The following is a 26,301-nucleotide window of genomic DNA, read 5'->3' on the forward strand; positions in this document are numbered from 1 at the left end:
AAAGACAACAGTGATGAAAATTCTAACATGTTAGAATGAAGACTAAATAAACCCTTGATAAACATCATAAGTTAAAAATAAACCGCTTAAATTGTCTAAATGTTCACCTTAATTTTTTTCTCTTCATTGTATAAATGACTTTGGAGATATTTCCCCACCTGACCTAATTAAATCGCTTTAACATTCCCCCAAAAAATATATTTATACTCACATTCACTTGAACTTGAATAGACCAGTCGCCAAGTATTGGATGGGAAGATAGCTGAAAAGTTTGGGAAATGACTCCAAGATCACTTTGTTGTGACAGCCACTGTTGGATCAAATTTGATTTGGGGTCCTAAAATGAAAACCAGACATGTAACTATGTAGAGGCTGCCCATGTGCATGTGTATCCTATCAGGTTAGGAATGATGCCTTGCCGCATTCCCACCCAGATCCAGAACTTTACTCCAAAATATGACACAAGGATAGTTTTTGGAAAATGTAGGCTTTATATTACTAAAGAAGACAAATCAAAGTTTATTCTTTTCTCATATTTCTCCTGAGTTCATCTTGATTCTGCTCCACCTTTTAATTCCTGGCACCCTGTTTCCTTCTACATGAAACACTACAACACGTACATCACCAAACCCCTGGTGGCGGCAGTGGTGGTAGTAGTGTTAAAAGAAAATCTAACTGTAGAGATAACAGGCCCTATTTATTAAAGGCCCAATATGTGTCAGGCACTCTGCCTTATCTCTAATCATTACAATTCTCCTTTAGGACAGGGTTATCCTCACTTTATAGTTGAGAAAACTGATGCCTGGAGAGGGGGTACGCATTCAAGTGACTGGCACGACTCCATATTACAGCACCAGTGCATGATGAAATTCAGAATCCAAACTCATGTCTGCCTTTTAACTCAACAAAAGCATATTGGAGAGATGTTTTAATCACGGATATACATGAAAAACACTTCACTCTTCCTATAACCTCCCAAACAACAATCCTTCATGCAACATTCATCCAAGCCATTCCAGCAGTCATCCTAGATTCCTCTCTCATATTTCCAGACCTTTTAACTTTGTTAGATTAATATATCCCTAATTTGTCTCCTTCTTTCCATCCTCACATCCAGCTACCATATCCTATTTTCTAACTAATGCAACTAATCTTCCCCCTCTAGTCTTACCCTCTCCAATACATCTTCCCCGCTGCCAATAATGTGATCCATCTGAAACACAAATCTGAGAATGAGTTACAGTGGTTGAAATACTTGGCATAGCCCCTGGTATATAAAAAGCAGTGACTATACACTTTTATAGTCCCTGATTATAGTTTATGATTATTATATTAGACCACTAGGTACCCATGGCTTTTGTTTGCCTACAGGAAGTCTACACTCCTTTGCATAGTTTACAAGGCCCTTACTAATATGACTCCATCTACATTTCTAGGCTCATCTTCCTCCAAACGTACAGATTTGTTTGCAGTGTATTCCCAAAAGCCCAAGCATGCAGGTCTCTGCAACTGCTGCATGGAAATCCCTCCCTTGCTTGTCCACTGGTGAAATCAGTTTCAGCTTCTTGCCTCCTATACATGCCTCCAATAGGCAGAGGTGACTGCTTCCTGGAAAGTCCCTAGTATATCTGGAGTTTCTCTTTCTTGAGTACATATTTTTGTTAAAGGCAGTAAAATATGTTTATTTTACATATTTAATTTTGCCAAAAATCTATACTTTATTATTCCCAACTAGACTGTGACTGAGAGCAGGGGTTGAATATTTTCCCTTAGTCTTATTCTCCAAACTTTTACTAGAAGTAGTGAGTGGGGCCAATTATTAGAAACCAGAAGAAACCTCTCTCCCAGAGTGGAGATATGACAGTCAGGGGTAAGTACAATGCTGAGAACTATGCAGAAAGCAGTCTAATAAGCCAGAAACCAATTGTGAAAACCAGAGACCAAAAGCAAGTCAAGAACAAGCAGGTCGCTGTATCCTTGGCAAACTCCTGGGCCAGGCATTGTAATCAGCAGTTGGTCCTACTGTGCCTGCCACAGCATGATGCATGGGAAGGCTATGAAGTTCCAAGGCTCAGGAACAAAGGAAGAATTACAAATAGCCAATAAATATATGCTGCCTACTAATTAAGGAAATACAAACGAAAACAATATGATATTGTGTTTCTTCTGTCAGACTGACACAGATAGAAATAATAACAACAATAATTCTTGGTGTTACCTGAAGTGTAGGAAAACGGAATGTCCATATTCGGCTGAAACATTATGGTAGTGAGGGCATACATTTCTCCTGGACAATGAAGTCTGAACTGACCTCATGGATGACTTTGCACCTGGGGGATCTGGAGTGTTGGGGGTGAATGAGATCATTCCTCTGCTTTCCCACGCCTATCTTGGACCTAGGTCTAACTGTCACCAATAAGGCAGAAGGAAAGAATGCAGAAGCACCAGAAGTCTACAAGGCGCATCAGGATTTGAACCAGCCAAGCACAGTGGTGTCACAGCAGAGCCCAGCATTTACATGTGGTCATCTGCTGCTACCACACGGCCACATACAGTATGAGCGATGCCCCCATCACAGCCAGAAAAGCTTCAGGCCAGAGATCCTGGAATAGTGGCCCCACAAGCCCTTCGAGTCACCTTTAGATGGCTCTGGATCTCTGTCAGATGCCTCAACACAGCACACAGTACCTGATTGTCTCAAGCAGTAAGCTCCCTGGCTGGAGAATATGTCCGTGAGTACTATTTCTGGATTATGTGTGAAGGACATGTCTGTCCGGCATGTAGAATTAGAGAATTCAAATCACTCAAATAAGGTAGCCTCCTCACCTGGCCAGGGGTCAGATTCTGAGTTGGCCACCACTTCTCCAAAACAGAGTGTCAGGGCACAGTCACAGGATATACCCCTAAGCCAATAACACCCGTTCCCCTACAAGATCATTCACCCGTACCAACAACTTCTGAACGGAGAGGTCAGAGCAGAAACCAGCCATGCCAGCTGCCACCGCAGTGTCAGAGGCACTCATTTCCATTGTGGCTAGAGGAGGCCAGAAGCGTGGGAGACATAGGTTATGTTTTTTCTACTGCTGAAAGGCCTCGAAGCCCCTTTCCCTCCTAAGAAGACCAGTTATCAGGGCATGCAAAATGAGTAATACCCAAAGATGGCACGCAGTCACCAAGAACAACACTGAACACCCTGTATGTGCTGTGACAGTCAGTACCTTAGCTACATCCTGCAGCCATTCCTGGCTGGGCAAGATGGGCCCCAAGTTAACTCTCAAGTGCACTTCTCCACATCAGCCTGCAGGTGGTGCTGCGCCAAGGAGTACAACTGTCTCAGTCGGGGGCTCCAGTTAGGCTAAGTCCCAATTTTTCTGAAAAGTTTTGCCAAGACACCAATTGTCTGTTTTCACCTGAAGGAGTTCACATCAGTGCTCCCACCTGGCCTCTGCAAGTTACAAGGAGGAAGGCAGCTAGCTAGACCTGAGTCCACCTTGAGTATCACCTCCCAGGTACAGAGACAGGAGCATGGCCACCCCTCACTCACAGTTCCAAAACACTTTGGGTTCCAGGTAGAATTTTAGTTTAAACTCCCCTCCCCTGGCCAAGAGGGTCCTATCAGTACCAGAGCTAACAAGAAGAATGTCTCTCTGAGCCCTTTCCAGAAAGCCAAATGTGGTCTGCTAAGTCCCAAACTGCACAGAAGAGCCCAAAGAATCTGCAAATCAAATGTTCAAAGGAAGATACCAGTGCAAAGAGGCAGAACTATGAAAATGCACAGACTATCCAGAACCAGCAGGGTTAGTTCTGGGTTAATGTCTAGAACAGGTAATTTATGCAGTGCTTTTATTTGCCTGCAACAGAAGGAAGCATTGAATGTAAACACCCACAGATAGCCAGACATTTATTAAACCATCTATTGTACACATACTTTCTGGCATACAGTAAGCTCTCCATATATGTGGATAAATGATGAAGGATGGTATGAATGGAGCCAGTTCAACTCTGCTCAGAGGGTGACATGAATTTAGAAATGCTATTCACTATGTCAACCTGCCTTATAAACATTCCATTACATAGCAAAGGCAAACTCTGAAATAATGCTAGTTCAATTCAAGAAATATGCATTGAGCACCATGGCAACCAATGTGGTACTGGCTACAAACATATCTTGGCTCAAAGTTAAATGTATACATGTTTATTTGATTGGGTTTTGTTGTTTTAATTTATAACAACAAATAAACTAAGAATAGGAAGATACCAAACTAAAAGGCCTACTTTACCTTCCACACTATGTTATTCATTAGAATATTTGGAGTAACCAATGTCCTGAGACTAAGGAGGTTCCCAGGACCAGAGACTTTTCAGTTTTAAAATCAGGGGCATCCCAGGCAAACTGGGATGTTAATCACCCTATTTCCAAGTAATGATCAAATGTCCAGTGTTCTTCTCTGTTTAAATATAGAAAAGCAGGCCCAGCTGGATCTCAGTTGTCTTCAACTTGATTCTCACAGGAAAGCACTCAGTGTGCTAACCACAGTGCCTCCAAATAATCAGAGTATTAAGCAGCAGAGACAAAACTACTACCTTTCAAAAGGGGTTCCTAAAATAATAATAATGGTTAACGTTTAGTGAGCATGTACTATGTGCCAGATACGGTTCTAAATGGTTTACTTGAATTATCTCACTTAATCTTCACAAAAACCTTGTGAGGTTTTATTATTATTACACATTTTCTAGATAAGGAAACTAAGGTTCTAGAAGGTTAATAAATTTACCCAGGATCACACAGCTAGCATCTAGCATCTATTTTTCTTAGAGCTGACAGTGATCCTTTTAAGATGTTAAGTTAGATTACATCAAGTCTGTCCTCAGAATTCTCCAGTGAATTCTCACTTCACTTAGCATGAGTTTCAAAGTCCCTATTATGGCTAATTAGGCCCTGCATGAGCCCCACCCTAACCCACCTACTTGTATACGACCTCATCTCCTAGCACCTGTCCCCTCGCTCCCGGGGCTCCAGCACACTGCCAGCTTGTTGTTCCTCCAATGCACCAAACAAGCTCCCCCTCAAGGCGTTTCCATGTGCTTTCCCCTCTGTATGGGCTTTTTTTTTTTTTTTTAACTGCCTTTGGCTCTCTGCTCAAATCAGTCTTCCCAGACAACCCTAGAGAAAGCAACAAACATGCTGGGCACGGTGGCTCACGCCAGTAATCCCAACACTTTGGGAGGCCGAGGTGGTTGGATCACCTGAGGTCAGGATTTCGAGACCAGCCTGATTGACACGGTGAAAACCTGTCTCTACTAAAAATACAAAATTAGCCAGGCATGGTGGCACATGCCTGTAATCCCAGCTACTCGGGAGGCTGAGGCAGGAGAATCACTTGAACCCAGGAGGCGAAGGTTGCAGTGAGCCAAGATCATGCCATTGCACTCCAGCCTGGGCAACAAGAGTGAAACTCCATCTCAAAAAAAAGAAAGAAAGAAAGAAAGTAGCAAACACAAACTCTCTCTCTTTTTCTCTCTCATACACACACACAAATACAAATATATATCTGTCCCTTTATAAATATATATTTATATGTTTATTATGTCTGTCTCCTACTACCCAACTGAAAAATAAACTCAGTGTCAGCAGGGACTTAATCTCTTCTGTTCACTGCCCTATCGCTATGCCTGGAATGCAGAAGTTTAATAAATGTTTGACAACTGTATAAATCAATGAAGACGCCAGGCCGGGAACTCAAGCAGGTCGACTCTAGAGGCTGAGCTCTTAACCCAGTGCTGCATGCACCACCTCCCTTCCTATTAGAGGAGTTCCATGTTGGGAGGGAAGCTTATCTTAGGTGAATTCTAAGATATTCCAGTGTCAATAACACAAGCAGAACTTCCTACAGGGGTTTAGTAAGATGGCTTTTAGAATTCCTTGCTTCATTTCTGTCTGGCACTTACCTTAATGAGAATGTTTAAAGAGGTTTTGTAAGGCTTGAAATCTGAGAAGAGTGTAACAATGCGAAACTTCACTTCTTGCTTTGGTTTGTATAAGGCCTTGTCTGTTTGAATGAAGACAGATATTCTCTTGGTCTCAAATGATAAGCGTGTACTATTAGAGAATAAAATCTCATCCTGGGTACGTCCGGTTACACGTAGCTCATAAATCTCATCTGCACTATTCAGAGGGAGCTGGGGGGAAAAAGAGATCACACATCAAGGTCTCATTATTTTACCTCAAAAATGTTTTAATTACAAGTTAGAATAAAAAACATAAATACACAGTATTATCAAAAGTAACTGCGATGTTGAAAATTTGCCCTTCCCAGGCATCAGAGTTAAACAATTTGTTTTCCCTCTTTTAACATCCTGCAGTTTGCTCTCCAATTACATCACAGGGCTCCTGGAATGGGGGACACATAGCCCACTGCTCTCCCTCTGCGGGAGTCACCTTGCCATTTCCTATTCCAAGTGCAAATTCATCCTCCCTAACAGTTATTGCAGGTCAGAATATCTAACATCCTTCAACCTTCTTTCCCACGATCACCCTATTTGAGGTAGTCAACCGATGAAAGGCTCTTTTGCACAAAATTTGTTTTCTTGCTATATTCTCTCAACCTGTTTTCTGAGATGCATTCTCCTAATGCATCTTGCGCCTATGTGTCATAGTCTTGGTAGGGATGATGATGCTGCTACTTCTACTACTACTATGAATAACAGAAATCCTTCCCAGGCACCGTAACTCACACCTGTAATCCCAGCACTCTGGGAGACCAAGGCAGGCGGATCACCTGAGGTCAGGAGCTCGAGACCAGCCTGGCCAACATGGCGAAACCTCATCTCTACTAAAAACACAAAAATTACCCAGGTGTGGTGGCACGAGCCTGAAGTCCCAGCTACTCCAGGGAGTAGGTGAGGCAGGAGAATCGCTTGAACATGGAGATTGCAGTGAGCCGAGATCGTGCCACTGCACTCCAACCTGGACAACAGAGTGAGAATTTGTCTCAAAATAGTAATAATAATAACAATAATAACAATAGAAATTCTACCTTCTAGCATTAGCAGACCAAAGCCATACTAAGCAGTTTACCTGCACTATGTCATTTTAATTCATGACAATCCCTCAGGTGGATATTCTTATTAAAATCATTTCAGACACACACACTACACACACACACACACATGCACACACCTTGATGTGGTAATTTTAAAATATGTCCAAAAATTCTCTGACTTGCCTCCCTTCAAAAGGTGAAGCCTAATTCCCCAGACTTAGCAATTTGCTTCTAAATCCTAGAATTAGGCTATGTCAGAAAAAGAATACCTTCTGCCCTGTTGTCTCTCTTTCTCGCTTGGATCACTCACTCTGGGGGAAGCCAGAGTGGTGTGGTAAGGACACTAGAGAAGCCTGTGGAGAGGTCCACACTGGGAGGAACCAGGGCCTCCCACCAACCACCACCAACCACGTGTCAGCCTAGTGAATGAGCTGCCTCACAGAATGTCTCAGCCCTGGGGAAGCTTTCAGATGACTGCAGCCCTGGCTGATATCTTGATTGCAACCTCGTGAGACTCCAAATCAGAAATGCCCAACCATATTGCTCCCAATTCTTCACCCACAAAGACTGTGAGAAGTAATAACAGTATAAATTATTGTTGTTTGACACAAAGTTTTAGGGTTGCTTAGCAATAGATAACTAGCATGCTTGACTTTCAGTTGATTTTCATATTAAAACTGAGGTCCTGAAACTATATCCTGACTCATTTTTGCAAATAAGTTTTGTCTACAGATAGCTCAAAGGGGATTTTCCAATAATAGCAGACATCAGAATGCTATCAATGTGGTTAAGAATATGAAGAAAGTGCAAGAAACCATTGTCAACAATAAAATGGTCAGCAGGAAGTATTTAGGGAGAAGAGTACTGATGTCTGCAATTTACTTGGAAATACATTTAAAAATAAGATGAATTAATAGATGGATAGAAAGATGGGTAGATGGATAGATGTATGATAGAGCAAGTATAGTAAAATGTTAACGGTAGACCCTAAGTGGAAAGTATAGGAGTGTTCATTATGAAATGTTTTCAAGTTTTTTCTATATTTGAAAAGTTAATAATAAAATGTTAGGAAAAACAATCAGTATGTTACCTTCAAATGACTTCTGGTGTCAATTTTTGCATTTCTTCAATAAATAAGTTTTTTGTTTTGTTTTGTTTTGAGACGAAGTCTTGCTCTGTTGCCCAGACTGGAGTGCAGTGGCTCAATCTCAATCCCACCTCCTAGGTTCAAGCGATTCTCCTGTCTCGGCATCCCAAGTAGCTGGGACTATAGGTGTACGCCACCGCACCTGGCTAATTTTTGTATTTTTAGTAGAGACGAGGTTTCACCATGTTGGCCAGGCTGGTCTCAAACTCCCGACCTCAAGTGATCCACCCTCCGTGGACTCCCAAAATGATGGGATTATACATGTAAGCCACCACACCCAGCCTAAAGAAGTATTTATTGAGGACCCTTTGTGTACCAGGTTATCCTGGGTACGTGGGATACAACATGAACCAAAGACCTGTTCCCTGATAGAGCAGAGAGTCTAGCCTGGAACTTGCAATCTTGAATTCCATTTTCTCAAGTGATACTTCAGTCCTCAGACTCTTTGAATCAGATTTTCTAATATTATAAACAAGAAAATATATATATAATATTCTGTTTATAAGCATATTATATTCCTGTGCCAGGAAACAGAATATTATATGCTTATAAATGGCATCAACTTCTAAATATTTCATGTTTAAAAATATATTTGATGGGATTGCTCTTCATTATTTGATATAAGTTTATCATTTTTAGTGGCACAGAGGTCCCAGAACAGATGCTAGATTGAAGACTGATGTCAAATTAATGACACAGAGGCCTAGAGCTAAAGAAGCCTATTAACCGCAAGCAGCCTAAACGGTCAAAGAATTAAAATAAACACAAATGTGCCCAGAAACATTTTATTCTACCTCCTAGTGCATCCTCCTTCAGGGAGCTGACACTGACTCAGGGGAAACATTACTGACTATCTTCCTGCTCTTTTGGGTTACCTTAACTAATTTGCTTTTTTAACTTTTCCCTGTTAAACACCCCACCTTGCCATATATAAAATTTAGGTAATTTTGGATCCTCAAAGACTCAGTGTTAATCCCAGGAAGGCCACCCAGAGATGACAATATGGGCCTCGGTGAATCATTAGACCTGGGTGCCTGTACGAAGCATGGGGCATCACCACATATCTTGCCCCACCTTCTCCTTTCAGCCTTTCTACACTTCTGGCATGTGAAACTGCAAACTCCTTTAAGGAAACCAGACAATTATTGTACTTTAGGCTGTGATACCTGAGCTTAAACCCCACCCTCCTTCTGCTATAGGGCAAATATATGACACAGGATTTGTTTTCTTCTTACCACTGGAATATCCTTTCAACAAAGTTCTGCACACAGGCCCTGGGGCCAGTATCTAATGTTTTAGGGGCAAGATCATGAGAGTTTCTTTCAGTGATACTAGTATAAACTGTACGTGTCTGAGCTACTATTAACTAGAAATTTGTCTACTACACTTCTTTTTTTTTTTTGAGACAGAGTTTTTATAAAGTATTGTTTGAGAGTACAATATTCTCTATGAACCCCCCAATATAAATGTGGTTTCTGAATGTGCTTGACAAGTAACTTTCAAAAGGTACTAAGTGGACCAGGTGGCTCACTCCTGTAATCCCATCACTTTGGGAGACCAAGGCAGAAGGGATGCTTGAGCCCAGGAGTTTGAGACAAGCCTGGGCAACATAGGGAGGCCTGTTTCTACAAAAAATAAAAAATTAGCCAGGCATGGTGGCACATGCCAGTAGTCCCAGCTACTCGGGAGGCTGAGGTGAGAAGATTGCTTGAACCTGGGAGATTGAGGCTGCAGTGAGCCATGATTGTGCCACCGAACTCCAGCCTGGGCAACAGACCAAGACCTGTCTAAAAAAAAAAATTAAGGTAATGAGCAAACCTGGCTTATGAGGTAATACTGATACTAATCAAGTATGCAATGTGTCAGGGCCTAAGTCATTAGTCATCGGTTCTCAGAAAATTACATATATCAAATTGCACCTGATGTTGGATGCTGTCGTTTACTGTACCGTACATTAAGCATGCAAAGCTCCAAAACAAAGCATAGTAATGAAAGTATAAACTTCTAAATCAAAGCTATAGGGAGATTCATTCACAAACATTTAATAATCAGGTTTTATGAATCTCTCAACAAAATAATAACCCCTTTCCATTTCTATAGCAAGCGCTATAACACTTCCCCATCTCATTTCACTCCAGGACATGTTGTGAGATAAAGATGGCATCTTCATTCTCTTTTCCAAGGCCAGGGCTACGGTGAGGTGAGTGAGGCACTTGTCTAAGGTGCAAAATTTAAGGGGGTACCAAAAAACTTAGCAATCAAGAAAATAATATTTTAATACAATATTTTAAAATACCAAAATTAATGCAAAAAAATTATAAACAAAAAAGTCGACATTTTAAACAAAGACACGGTCAATGTTACAGATTTTTCCTTTTGCCTCAAGTTCTAGTATGTCTCAGCATGGCACTGCTCTTTTCAAGGACAAGGAAACTGAGGAGCAGAGTTCCACACTAGAAGGCTCATTACCACAGAAGTAGGACCAAACCAGTCCAGATGCCTTTTTTTTTTTTTTTAACTTTTATTTTAAGTTCAGGGGTACAAGTGCAGGTTTGTTACATAGGTAAACTTGTGTCGTGGGGTTGCTGCACAGATTATTTCATCACCCAGTTGCTAAGCCTAGAACCCATTAGCGATTTTTCCTGATCCTCTCCCTCCTCCCTCCCTCTACCCTCGCGTAGGCCCCAGTGTCTGTTGTTCCCCTCTATGTGTCCATGTGTTCTCATCACTTAGCTCCCACTTATAAGTGAGAACATGTGGTGTTTAGTTTTCTGTTCCTATGTTTGTTTGCTAAGAATAATGGCCTCCAGCTCCATCCATGTTCCTGCAAAGGACATAGTCTCGTTCTATTTTATGACCAGTACAGATTTCTGTGCTAATAGTCCAAGCCAGTTTCCTTCAGTGAAGTCCTCTATTTTACAAGAGGAAAATCTCTGGCAAGAGTTTGAAGAGCCTCATAATCAATCTCCTTGAAATAATATTATTCATAAATAATCTGAAGGCTGAACTAAACTCAAGCCAAATTTATGTGAAATATGTGAATTGACATAAAATCCAATGAAATATTTATTTAGCTCACTGATGCAATATATTTCTGAAACCAAAATTTTTAAATGAATACTTACTGATGGAAGAGTAAGAGTCTTAAAAGAGCCTAAAAGGAAAACAGAAAAGAAAACAGAGTTAGCACAATTTGAATATGATGATAGAACACAAACGTTCCAGAACTCTCCCAATACTCTTACATGTGTAGAGGGAATCATATATACATTTGGTCAAACCAAAATAACATTTAAATGCCCAGAAGACCCAATAAATTATTACATATCTTTGTGCCCAATGATTAAAAATCAGAATTAAAAGGGTATCAGTGGGCGAACCCAAAAACCATTAGGTTCTGCTTCTCTTTGCCATTATTATTTTTGTTGTCATGGTGCTGCTGCCCTTGTTGCTATTTTAAGATTATACGTGCTTGCGGGGCACTTCACTGTACAGTAGTAGCCTGAGATTTATTTCTTGTTCTCAAACCCTCGTGATAAAAGAAAAAAGGAAGGCATTAGTCATGTCAGGGGTGAGTTGGGACGCATAACTGACTCATGAGTACTAGGGTGACGCAGACTTTTCTTCATGTAAAGTTTCTATACATAGGACTGCTAATTAAACTCTTTCTCATCAGATCCATTTATTTCTGGGGAAAAATGGTTTCATGTTAAAAATAAAAGAGTACTTGTCCAAAGTTCCTATCGAAGATGGCAGGCCCTTGGGAAATAAAATGGAGCAAAAGATGATTTTAAAGAGAGAGAGGGAAATAATAGGCCCTGGTTCCTTCATTCATTTAAAAACTAGCACAATGTGCAAGACAGACATGGTCCCTCTCCTCCAGGAAGCCAAATGGGTCTATCAGGTGAGAGCAGAGGCACCAGGGCAAAGCACAGTACACAGCAGGGGTTAAGCAAGCGGCATCTGGAATCAGACCACATCAAGAATTTGATACATACTGGCCCGTCCTTGAACAAATTACCTGATTCTCCAGCTCACTTTTTTTAATCCATAAGATGAGGATGCTAACAATCATACCAATCTCATGAGGTGGTTGTAAGGAATAAGTGTGTTGATACCTGTAAAGCATATAGAATAGTGCCTGACACATAGAAAACACTTGATATGTGTTAGCTATTATAGTGTCAAAAAGCTTGAAGAGTTTTCCATTGGGGATGTCAGTATGCCCCTACAGACATGGTCTTCAAATTTTTATGATACAGTATTCCATCAATAAAAACACTTAGTATACCTTACCAATGTCAAATTAGATTTATAAAATTATATACATGTATTTTCTCAACCAAAATATTAAACATTAGAAAAACTTTAATTTATAGCCAGGCACAGTGGCTCACACCTGTAATCCCAGCACTTTCGGAGACTGAGGCAGACAGAACACCTGAAGTCAGGAGTTTGAGACCAGCCTGGCCAACATGGCAAAAACCCATCTCTACTGAAAACTACAGAAATTAGCCAGGCATAGTGGCATGCCTGTAGTCCCAGCTGCTTGGGAGGCTGAGGAAGGAGGATTGCTCGAACCCAGGAGGTGGAGGTTGCAGTGAGCTGAGATCACATCACTGCACTACAGCCTAGGCAACAGAGTGAGACTCTGTCTTAAAACTAAGTAAATAAAAAGAAAAAGAGAAAAACTTCAACTTCTTAGCTTTGCTTAATAAAATAATAGAAATAGAAAGTACTACATTTTCTACTTCCATCCTTATAAATGGTCTTACATACTCTTAGATGTGTGCACACCCACTTTGAAGACTACCACCCCAGTGGGCCACAATGAAATACAAGTATGTTTTCAGGAACAGATAAGTAACTCATCACCATCACTTACCACCTAGCACAGATCAGTTTATCTAATAACTGTCATCGTAGGAAGCAAAGAGCAAGATTCTTAAACAACAGGATATTGGACATGGTGTTTCAAAAAGGTGAAGAAGGAAGTATCGTGGAACAGATACATGTAGTACAGGTAGGAAAAGGAGCACATTGGAGGGATGAAGGGAAGGCACCTAGAGAAAATGATGCCAGTGTCTACGGTTGTAGGATATGGAGAAATTAGCCATCTGAGCAAGGAGGGGTACAATGTTACAGGCAGAAGAGCAGCAAATGCAAAGCAGTGGAGATCAACCTGAGTCTACCGAACCAAAGAGCTGGGTGAGCAAAGACCACAGACAGAAAGAGAACAGTAGCCAGGAAGCTTGGCCCGATCACAAGGGGCTCTTTGGACAAGATGAGTCCTCACCAGGATTATCCCAGTTGACACTGTTATTCCAGCATCCTGATTTAGCATCGTCCTGGATCTTTTTTTGGTCAGCAAAATATTATTCTAGGATGGGTTTAATGTGCACATAAATTAACTTTGAAAATGTTTTATTCTTTTTTTAATTGACAAGTAATAATTGTATATATTCATGGTATACCACATATAGATGATGCATGCATACCTTATGGAATGAGGTATACTTTATGGCATGGCTAAATCACACTATTTAACATGTGCCTCAGCTCACATAACTACTTGTGGAAAGAAACAATTAAAATTTACTCTCAGCAATTTTTAAGTATACAATATGTTGATATTAACCATAGTCACCATGCTGTACACTAGACCTCTTGAAATTATTCCTCCCATATAACTGAATTTTGTGTCTGTTGACCGACATTTCCCCATTCCTTTCACCCTCTGGTAACTGCTAGTTTACCCTTTGTTTCTATGAGCTCATCTTTTTCACACTCCACATATAAGTGAGATCGTGCAATATTTGTTTTTCTGTGCTTGGCTTATTTCACTTAACATAATGTCCTCCAGGTTCATCCATGTCACTGAAAACGACAGGATCTCCTTCTTTTGTAAGACTGAATAGTGTGCCATTATGCATATATAGCACACTTTCTTTATCCATTTATCCATTGATGGACACTAACATTGATTCCATATCTTACATATTGGGAATAACGCTGCAGTGGATGTGGGAGCGCAGATATCTCTTCAACATACTGATTTTACATCGTTGGATATACACCAGCTGTGCTTTTGGGAGTATCTTACCTTGTAGGAAGAAACTTCTGTTCATTAAGCTTACTTTTAATGGGAAAGATTTATTATATTCTATACTGAATTGAAGTGAAATTGAAAAGCCCCAGGATATTTCAGGAAGTAAACTTGGTGAAACCTTCAAAGAAACCATAAATAGAGACAATTTACAGGACAAATTTTCTCCTGTAAAAACATTTGTGAAAAGAAGCATGGGGCTCTGCAAGCAGACTTTGTGAAATATTTGGGTTGAAACATTTAAACATTGCAATACAGGGGTGATGGTGGATGGAATTGAGAATACCATCCATATAGCAGAATTTGTTCTGATCTCACCAGGTACCTCAGTATGTGTGGAGAAGGTGTTTTCTTAATTTAAAATATTATGGTCGGGTCACTTGAATATTAAAATAAATAATGGGTTACAACCTACTGAATAAAACAAGAATCTATGAGTTCATGCTGATATACAATTAAATACATGACTGAGTGAAAGAGAAGAAAGAGTTATTCCTTACCACAGAATTCCAACTAATAATTGTAGAAGGGATCGTGGAATTCAAAAATTTCACAACTATCACAAAAATAATGGCAATAAGCAATCACCAATCTAGCGTGTATAGGCTAAATGAGAATTGTGAGAAATAATCAACCACTGTTGTTTTAATCTACTAAATCTGGGGGTGGCTTGTTTCACAGCAACAGTTGATTGGAACACTTCAGAAATGAGCAAGATTAACTAGCAACTCTTTAAAGCTGCTCAGTCACATACAGGAGCCTCTAAATATATGTGGCTATTGAGCCACTGAAAAAAGCAGCAAGTGTAAAATACACCCCATACTTCTGAGACTTACAACCAAAGAAAAAATGTAAAATGTCATGTCAATAATTTTATAGTGATTAAATGTTGAACTAACAATATTTGTAAATTATTGGGTTAAATAAAATATATTATTACAATTAACTTCACCTGTTTCTCTTTTTTTTAGTGTGGCTACAAAAAAAATTCCAATAACTTATGTAGTTGACTTATACTTGTATTAGACAGAACTGATTTAGGGGATAGAAGACTTAAATTTGTGTTTAGCAACAATAAAACAACCAACAGATCAGACAGAATGCAATTTTTTAGTTATATGAATAAAATAATAATAATAATAATAGTACTTACCACCTACAGAGTGTTCTAAAGCATTACATATATTAATGGGTTTAAAGCTCACAACAATACTATTAAGTATTATTACCCTTAATTTACAAATGAGAACACTGAGACACAAAGATGTGAAATGACTTGCCCAGAGTCACACAGACAAAAAGTACTGGGGCCAAGCTTCTGACCCTGGCCACCTGACTCGTGGGTCTGAGCTCCAAACCACTGCTCTGCACTGACTCTGAGTATAAAAAGAATAAATAGTTGTATGCACATCAATCAATGTGATACATCATATCAACAGAATGAAGGGCAAAAACCATATGATCATTTCTACGGATACTAAAAAAAATTGGTAAAATTCAGCACCTCTTCATGATAAAAACCCTCAAAAAACTGCATATAGAAGGAACATACCTCAACATAAAGGAGCTATATATGACAGACCCACAGCTAGTATCATACTAAATGGGGAAAAACTGAAAGCCTGTCCTCTAAGATCGGGAAGATGACAAGACTTTCACCACTGTTATTCAACACAGTACTGAAAGTCCTAGCTAGAGCAATCAGACAAGAGAAAGAAATGAAGGGCATCCAAATCGGAAAGGAAGAAGTCAAACTATCCTTGTTTGCAGATGATATAATATTTTAATTAATTTATTTTTTAAAGATAAATAGACACAGGGTCTCCCTATGTTGCCCAGGCTGGTCTCAGACTCTCAGGCTCAAGTGATCTGGACCTCCTCCACCTCCCAAAGTGCTGGTATTACAGGCATGAGTCAGCAGGCCCAGCCAATATGATCTTGTATTTGGAAAAACTTAAAGATGCCACCAAAACACAATTAGAACCGATAAACTCAGTCTAGTTGCAGAATACAAAATCAACATATAAGAATCAGCAGTATTTCTATATGTCAACAGCGAACAATCTGAAAAAGAAATCAAGAAAGTAATCCCATTTACAATAGCAGCAAATAAAGTTAAATACCCAGGCATTAACTTAACCAAAGAAGTGAAAAATCTGTACAATGAAAACTATAAAACGCTGATGAAAAAAAATGAAGATGACACCAAAAAAATGAAAAAATATTCCATGTTCATGGACTGAAATTATCGATGTTGTTAAAATGTCCATGCTACTGAAAGCAATCTACAGATTTAATGTGATCTCTATCAAAATACCAATGACATTCTTCACAGAAATAGAGAAAACAATCCTAAAATTTTTTATGGAACCACCAAAGACACAGAATAGCCAAAGCTATACTGAGAAAAAAAAAGGAAAAAAAGGAGGAATCACATTACCTGACTTCAAATTATACTACAGAGCTATAGTAACCAAAACAGCATGATATTGGCATAAAAACAGACACGTGACCAATGGAATACAATAGAGAACTCAGAAACAAATCCATACACTTACAGTGAACTCATTTTTGACAGAGGTGCCAACAACATATATTGAGGAAAAGACAGTCTCTTCAATAAATGGTGCTGGGAAAACTGGATGTCCATATGCAAAAGAAAGAAATTAGACCCTATCTCTCACCATACACTAAAATCAAATCAAAATGGATTAAAGACTTAAACCTAAAACTGTGAAACTACTACAAGAAAATTTTGGGGGAACTCTCCAGGACACTGAACTGGGCAAAGATTTCTTGAGCAATACCCTACAAGCACAGGCAACCAAAGCAAAAATCGACAAATAGGATCACATCAAGTTAAAAAGCTTCTGCACGATAAAGGAAACAATCAACAAAATGAAGATACAACTGAGAATGAGAGAAAATCTTTGTAACTACTCATCTGACAAGGGATTAATAACCAAAACATATAAGGAGCTCAAATAACTCTATAGGAAAAAATCTAATAATCCAATTAAAAATGGGAAAAAGATCTGAATAGACATTCCTCAAAAGAAGACAAATGGCTAACAGGTATATGAAAAGGCCCTCTCAACACTATTCATCATTAGAGAAATGCAAATCAAAACTACAATGAGATATCATCTCGCCCCAGTTAAAATGGCTTTTATCCAAAAGACAGGCAGTAACAAATGCTGGTGAGGATGTGGAGGAGAGGGAACCCTCGTACACTGTTGATGGAAATGAAAATTAGTACAACCACTGTGGAGAACAGTTTGGAGGTTCCTCATAAAACTAAAATTAGAGCTACCATACAATCCAGCAATCCCACTGCTGAGTATATACCCAAAAGAAAGGAAATCAGTATATCAAAGAGCTATCTGCACTCCTATGTTTGTTACACCACTGTTCATAAAAGCTAAGATTTGGAAGTAAACGGAAGTAACCTAAGTGTCCATCAGCAAATGAATGGATAAAGAAAATGTGGTACGTGTACATGATGAAGTACTATTCAGCCATAAAAAAGAATGAGATCCTGTCATTTGCAACAACATGGATGGAACTGAAGGTCATTATGGTAAGTGAAATAAGCCAAACACAGAAAGACAAACTTTGCATGTTCTCACTTATCTGTGGTAGCTGAAAATTAAAACAATTGAACTAATGGAGATAGAGAGTAGAAGGATGCTTACCAGAGGCTGGAGAGAGTAGTGAGGGGTTAGAGAGGAACTGAGGATGGTTAATGGGCATGAAAAGTAGTTAGAAAAATGAATAAGACCTAGTATTTGATAGCACAACAGGGGGGCTGTAGTCAATAACAATTTAATTGCACATTTTTAAATAACTAAAATAGTATAACTGGATTGTTTGTAACACAAAGGACAAATGCTTGAGTGAACGGATACCCCAGTTGCTATAATGTGGTTGTTGACATTGCATGACTATTTCAAAGTATCTCATGTACCCTTTAAATATATATACCTTCTATGTATCCACAAAAATTAAAAATAAAAAAAAGAATCAGTTGTACTGTTGGTTTTATTATACACACTTTTGGGGGGGGGGGAGGGGACAGGGTCTCACTCTGTCACCCAGGTTGGAGCACAGTGGCACAATCATAGCTCACTGCTGCCCCAAACTCCTGGACTCAAGCGATCCTCCTGCCTCAGCCTCCCCAGTAACTAGGACTACAAGCACAGGCCACCACGCCTGGCTAATTTTTTTTATTTTTTTATAGAAATGGGGGCTCATTATGTTGCCCAGGCTGCTGTCAAACTCCTAGGCTCAAGTGATCCTTCCACCTTGACCTCTCAAGGCCCTAGGATTACAGATGTGAGTCACTGTGCCTCATCACTGCTTTTTTGTTTGTTTGTTTTTGAGACAGAGTCTTGCTCTGTTGCCCAGGCTGGAGTGCAGTGGCATGATCTCAGCTCACTGCAAGCCCCACCTCCCAAGTTCAAGAGATTCTCATGCCTCAGCCTCCCATGTAGTTGGGACTACAGGCGAACACCACCACAGCTGGCTGACTTTTTGCGTTTTTAGTAGAGACAGGGTTTTGCCATGTTGGCCAGGCTGGTCTCGAACTCCTGACCTCAAGTGATCTGCCCACCTCAGCCTCCCAAAGTGCTGGGATTACAGGTGTGAGCCACCGGTCCCGGCCCTGTGCCTAACCATTGTTTTTATTATACGTATTTTTGATTATAGTAAAAGTTCCACAGCCTGGATAGCCTGTTTGTATATGTTGCTATCACCACTTCCTCAATCACAGATGTTCGAAATCTCAGTCATCTTGAACTCTTTTCTCTCCTCAGCTCTAAGTTAATCACTCACCAGAACCTGTGGATTCTTCTTTCATAAAGCTGCCCTTAGAAGAAACTTAGAGTTATACTCTAAGCACTGCAGCAGCAGAGCTAACTCTAAAATAATTTGTGTCATGCAGGAACTCTGAAAAGGATATAAAAACTAAAAACTTTCCCAACTCATGTCAATTCTTCACACTACATAGTTTTGACATGTTTTGAAGTTGATTCCAAGATCTGAAACATTCCTCTTCAAAGGAAAATTAAACAGTAGCCGACTCTGAGATGGTAATTACAATGCAGGAGGTTTACTAAGGAGTATTCAGCGGATCAGCACCTGCAGAAGGGAACGGGGGAAACTGGACTAAGGGAGACAGCAGTGGGGCTGCAATGCAGGCTCCAAAGAGGCATCCACCAGGGCAGCTCAGAAGCAGTCACAGCTAGTGAGAGTTGTACTGAACTGGGACGAAAGGGCTGGACCTTCATACCCCACATCAATCAGTCACATAATGCAGGCCATCCCCAGGAGGGAGGCCACCACGGGCAAGGCAATTCTCTAGCTGATACAATCATCAGAGGGAACTGGCTCTGAAGGCAGTCGGGCACAACACTCCCAGCAGCTCTCGGGAAAAGGTCCTTCATCCCTGAAGGGCGATCTGGGCCCTAAAACACAGCATCCACCACAATGTCCCACATTGGAATAAAATAGAAACAAACTGCAATGAGCTTCGCCCCAACAAACCAGCACCCTCCATTATTGAGAGTTACTTATTTTTCATTGTATTAGGATAAATCATCAGGGGTTGACTATTATGCTAGGTCCATAACTGGAGGAAGTAATGTGCTTCCTTCCTGCCCTGGTCTGATACCAGCTACCACCCACTCACCGGCAGCAAATGTATATGGATGAAGAATGACGGGAGTGGGCGTGGTAATTTATTTTTATCCAATGACATCAGCAAGGAGAAAGCAAAAAAACAGTTGGGAATCTACAATCCAAATGAGGCTCTCGGACATTGACTTATTTATTGGAGGCCAAGCATTCTGGCACTTCAAAACAAGCTGAACAGATTTGAAGTGCAGGAAATCTCATTTCATAGTAGAAGTGTTTTTTGTTTTGTCTTTTGTTTTTAATGCAGCTCTGAATCAAGTCAAATCTTTGAGGAATTTTCTCACTAGAGAGAAGTTGAAAGAGCAGTTCAGCTGCATGCCTGGGTCCTAATGCTCAGACACATGACCTTATCTGTTCACAGATGCAAGAAAGATACAGAGTTAGAAACAGAAGTCCTACCCAGGCCAGGCATGGCAGCTCATGGCAGAAGTCATACCAGCACTTTGGGAGGGCTGAGGCAGAAGGATCCCTTGAGGCAAGGAGTTCAAGACCAGCCTGGGCAACATGGTGTGACCCCATCTCTATTTAAAAACAAATAAAAATACAAAATACAAGGACTCTTCCCAAATGCTATACTGTAGGGACAGAGATGTCCCACCTACCCCTATTTCTTGCTGGATCCAGGGAGCGACTCAGAGGATGTGTGGACACATCCAATCTAAGGCCTACTCACTGGTCTCATGTGTTCTTATTAAAAGGTCGATTTTAAGTACTTGACATTTTTTTCTGCTGATCTTCCCTTTAAATTTACAAATACAGCTTGGAATTTCCTAGGCACTTATGAAGTCCTAGCATAGGACTTATTTGAAAGTTCTATTCATTTAGAAATAATTTACACAACGAAAACACAAAATCGGGAGCAGCGGGGAGGAGAGTGGGGGCAGTATAGATGAGAGAAGAATAATAATCTCTTTCTCCGCTGTTGCTAGGTTGAGAATTAAATAGATAGTATTTGCAAATTGTTGTGAACATTTTTCTTCCTTTTGGCGAGGCTCCATTCAGACACGGGAAATGGTCACCACTTCTTGAAACCCAGTATGGCACTCTTTTAAATCACTAACTAAAGACACACTCTGTTATGTAAGGTTCTTCTTAGCATTTTTATAGATAACTTTATAAAACTCCAATCATTTCTGTGTATAACCAGAGACAGTCAATCTCAAATCCCTTTCAGATGCTTTCTCCTTCCCAGTGCTGCTTAAGCAACTCGGAAGAAACCTTGTTTGAAGACTTCACATTTGGCACAGCCTGAGAACTGGCCGTTTGATTTACAAATAGAGTCAAAGCTATTTTTAAATTGCGTAATAAGCATACACAAAAACTAACCTTTCCTTAACTTTTTAAACATACTCAGTAATACCATTATATGCTGCCTCTTCTGACATCTGTCCTCACCAAATAGCTTTGGAAAATCATTGAAGGGAAGGAGTACTGTGTAAATGGAAATCCAACTAGGTACAGAAATACTCTCTACGAAAAAAAGTGGGTTTTCCACTATATATACACACACATACACACACACACACATACATATATATATATATATGACTGACTCAGTGTTGCTGCCTAATTATTTTTGGCAGCCTTTTGCTACTCAGTCTCATGCAATAATACATTTAAGTTTATTATCACTTTTTTAGCTGAAAATTTTGATCTCTTTATCAATTTACTAAATTTTTTTCCTCATGTTTCAGCAGTTTCTTTGATCTACAGATAAACAAGGTGAGAAATAGGGGTTTTCGCTCACAAATTCATGGAAAACAAACTTCAAAATACAATTTTTTTTTTTTTTTTTTTGAGACAGAGTCTCACTTTGTTGCCCAGGCTGGAGTGCAATGGCATGATCTCGGCTCACTGCAACCTCTGCTTCCCAAGTTCAAGCGATCCTCCTGCCTCAGCCCCCCAGTAGCTGGGATTAAAGATATGAGCCACCATACCTGGCTAATTTTTGTATAAAATACAATATTTTTTAGACAGTGAAATAATAGACAGTGGAGATTCATATGGCAGGCAGGTGAGGGATAAGAAATGACTTAATGGATACAACATACACTATCTGGCTGATGTTTATACTATAAGCCCAGACTCCACCACTACCCAAAATATCCATGTAAGAAAACTGCACATGTACCCCCTAAATCTATAAAAATAAAAAATTTTAAAATCTTAAAGCAAGATTTAAAAATACCATGTTTCTGTTTCACAGTTTAATGTCACTTTAAGGCAAAATAACGATTGGGGAAATTCAATCTACACAGAAAACACAAGTATTCTGAGCAAAACAAAACCAAACAAAAAAATCTCCTTTCGTCCCTTACATACTCCTTTTATATTTTTCTCCCGTTTCCCTTTGCTTACAAATATCTTAATAAATTTGAGTTACATAAACAAAGTTTTGTTCCATTAAGACTGCTGAGTAAAAAAAAGCAGGTCAAACACAAACCTACTAAAAGTAAAATAAATAAAATGGTACACTATAAAGTAAATGTTAGGTTAAGTACAAATGAAAAACCCAAAGTCAAGCAAGGTTCTTGGCTGCTAAATGTACAGGGCATTCTTAATGGCAGGGTCAGCAATCCACAACCTACAGATCCAGTCTGGCCCACGCCTGTTTTTTCTAAAGTTCATGAACTAAGAATGGGTTTGCATTTCTAAATAGCTGGGGGGGATATCAAAAGAAGAATAATATTTCATGATAAGTAAAAATTATATGAACTCAAAATATCAGTATCCGTAAATAAAGTTCTGTTGGTACACAACCATGCTCATCTGTTTATGCACCATCTACAGCTGCTTCCAAGCTATAAAGGCAGAGGTTAGCAGCTGCAGTAAAGACCCGAAGGTTGGCAAAACCTACACGCTTAGCATCTGGCCCTTTACAGAAATTTTGCCGACCTCTGTGGCTCTTTTTAGGGAGATTTTCTTCTTCTTCAAGGGATAAGGAATAAGGTTGAAGATCCACCTAAGCCAAAATGAGTCATCAGCAGGGAGACCTGGACTCATGCCATGGGCTCGTGGTCGGCATCAGTATTAATATCTGATACTGGGAAACACCAGGTACAACATAGTTAACATTCCCTGAGTGCTTTCTATGTACAAAGCATTGTGATAAATGTTTTAAAGATGTGCACTAAAAAAAAAAAAAATAGAAAAAATTGAGTGAAATTAATTTTAATAACATATTTTATTTAACTCAATATGTCAAAAATATTAACATTGAACATGAAATCATTATTTTAAAATCACAAGTTTTATTGCATTTCTTGGAACTAAGTATTCAAAATCCGTTGTGTATTTTATACTCATGGCACATCTCAATTTGTATGAGCCACATTTCAAGTGCTCAAAAACCACATGTGGCTAGTAGCTACCATATTGGATGATACAGCTCTTAAGTATTATCTCATTTAATCCTCTCAACAATGCTATGAGGTGGGTACTATTATTAGGTGATGCTAGGGTTCAATTTCAGTGTGGTTTCCGAGCGCCCATTCTAACCCACTGCGCCTCCCAAAAAGTGCAGGACAGACCCAGCTATTCCTTCCAAAACAGTAGTGCAAACATAACCTCATATTCCTTCTCTCCTTGTTCCTCCTCTGTAGCTTGCTGCACTCTCATTTACTATTTGGATTCACCCACTCTTTCATCTTTCCTCTCTTATCCATGTTGTTACTATCTCAAGCCCCTATGTAGTTCTGTAGGTTACCATTCCTCTTCGACCATTCCTCTTCAACTGATCCATAAATAAAATGTATGGAAGGGCTGCAGAATCCTTCGCAGCATTCGTACCACATTCCCCAACTCCCATGTCCATGGCAGACACAGCTAATTCATCCAGCTCTCTAGTCCAGAAAACCCAGGCTTGACTTTGAAACTGTCAACACAGCACTCCAATCAGCCTCTACGATCAACTTGGGCTGACACATCAAATGAAGCCTACTCTGCTTCCCTGCGAAGAGCATGGGCACAAGAACCTCGTGTGGTCACCAAATATTTGTCACCCAGCATTGTGCCATATGTAGTTTGATGCTGAATAAATTTGAAGTGCTGAGAATAATAAATTTCCCATCTTATCTATATTCCTGAAGAGCTTTAACATATATTGCAGTGAAACTTAAGTTTGTAATACTAAATCATTTCTGCCAGTTACATTTTCATAAATGTAAATTCCTAACACAGCCCTGCCAAAAGGGAGCTGCTAGGTGTTCTTTAAAAATGTTCCTCTCTGATGTGGAGAAATAGGAACACTTTTACACTGTTGGTGGGATTGTAAACTAGTTCAACCATTATGGAAAACAGTATGGCGATTCCTCAAGGATCTAGAACTACAAGTACCATATGACCCAGCCATCCCATTACTGGGTATATACCCAAAGGATTATAAATCATGCTGCTATAAAGACACATGCACACCTATGTTTATCGCGGCACTATTCACAATAGCAAAGACTTGGAATCAACCCAAATGTCCATCAGTGACAGACTGGATTAAGAAAATGTGGCACATATACACCATGGAATACTATGCAGCCATAAAAAAGGATGAGTTCGTGTCCTTTGTAGGGACATGGATGCAGCTGGAAACCATCATTCTCAGCAAACTATCACAAGAACAGAAAACCAAACACCACATGTTCTCACTCATAGGTGGGAACTGAACAATGAGATCACATGGACTCGGGAAGGGGAACATCACACACTGGGGTCTATCATGGGGGGGGAGGGGGGAGGGATTGCATTGGGAGTTATACCTGATATAAATGACGAATTGATGGGTGCTGACGAGTTGATGGGTGCTGACGAGTTGATGGGTGCAGCACACCAACATGGCACAAGTATACATATGTAACAAACCTGCACGTTATGCACATGTACCCTAGGACTTAAAGTATAATAATATTAAAATAATAATAATAATAATAATAATAATAATAATAATAATAAATGTTCCTCTCCATTTATTTCCAAGCTCTTTACCAGTCTGGTTTTCGGATTTTAACTTATGAATCATTTCTTCAGAACTAACAACCCACAGACCTGCCATCTACCTACCTACTGCTACCCCCTCCACCAAATCTTTGACCAATTTCACCCTGAGCCTTGCAAGGGAAGAAAATCACCTCAAAGAATTCTCCAAGGGAAGTGAAGAGTAGAAGAGATAGAGCCAGACCAAGAACCACTTTAATCCTCCTCGCCAAGTTTTATCATTGCAACTTTCGTATGCTGGTCATCTTGGCCCAAACCAAGAGATGGTGAATTACAAATTCACTGACAACCACGGCAGTAATAAAGTAATTCCACCCAGTCCTCTTGAGCTTCAACTGAGGCATATCTTCACGGTAAACAGCCCTTTCCTCTTCTTTTTCCCCTCTGTGTTAGCTCCCCCAGATATGAATATGACTTCCAGCCCCTGTATTCCAATTTCCTACAATCCAATGGTGACCCAGTTTAGGGCACCACCAGGGAAGATCTCCAATCCTGTGTTTCTCTTTCTGGTGTGCCACTACGTTTAACTTTTACCCCCATTTCCTATAAAGTGGTGGCCAGATCTGTGCAATGTACAGGTGGGTAGATAAGTTTTCCTAAAACTGTATTTCAATTTTATTCTTCATCTCAATTTCATACCTCAAAATATTTCTTTCCTTACTGATTCTCTTCTATTTCTTTCTTTCTTCAAAGAAGAAAGTATGAGGGTTTTTTAAGGATAATCCCCTTCCCTCTGCCCCTAATACTGATCTCACCACTTCTAACCCAGGAATTATCCACCCTCTCCTTTGCCTTAACCACTTTCACCTTTCTAATGTGCCTTTTGAGAGAACATCCACCTCTCTCCTTTCAACCACCAAACTTCTGGAAAGAATAAATTCTGATTATATTTATCACCATCCATTTATTCCTTCAAATTTGCTTTTGCTCCCAACATTCAACTTAAAGCCATTTGCTTAAGGGTCACCAATGTTCTTTCCTCTGTCCTCATCTTCTCTTCTCTGGCCTTCTGAGAGAATTGATACTACTAAACCTTCCTTCTTGGAACTACTTCTTCCCTTGGCTTCTGAAACATTTTCAATCTATCCTTCTCTGACTGCTCGTTGTCTGTTCTTTTCCTTTTTTTTTTTTTCTTCTTGAGACAGGGCCGTGCTTTGTTACCCAGGCTAGAGTACAGTGGCACTATCTTGGCTCACTTGTAGCTCTGAACTCCCAGGCTCAAGAACTCCCCGCCTCAGCCTCCTGAGTAGCTGGGACTACAAGCACATGCTACCACATCCAGCTAATTTTTTTTATTTTTAGTAGAGATGAGGTTTCAATATGTT

At 39.8% G+C, this 26,301-nt stretch overlaps 1 protein-coding gene across 1 annotated transcript in view; it reads right to left on the reverse strand.

The window, feature by feature from the left end:
- Window positions 1-26,301, reverse strand: part of CD109 (CD109 molecule) — a 146,035-nt gene that overhangs the window by 110,026 nt on the left and 9,708 nt on the right. The window contains exons 4-6 of the mRNA XM_023219253.2: window positions 11,316-11,344; window positions 5,950-6,180; window positions 212-337 (exon numbers count right to left, since the gene is read on the reverse strand). Coding sequence (XP_023075021.1) covers window positions 212-337; window positions 5,950-6,180; window positions 11,316-11,344 — 386 coding nt within the window. The remainder of the gene's footprint in view (window positions 1-211; window positions 338-5,949; window positions 6,181-11,315; window positions 11,345-26,301) is intronic.

The sequence above is a fragment of the Piliocolobus tephrosceles genome, chromosome 5 (genome assembly GCF_002776525.5).
Source record: "Piliocolobus tephrosceles isolate RC106 chromosome 5, ASM277652v3, whole genome shotgun sequence".
NCBI lineage: Eukaryota > Metazoa > Chordata > Mammalia > Primates > Cercopithecidae > Piliocolobus > Piliocolobus tephrosceles.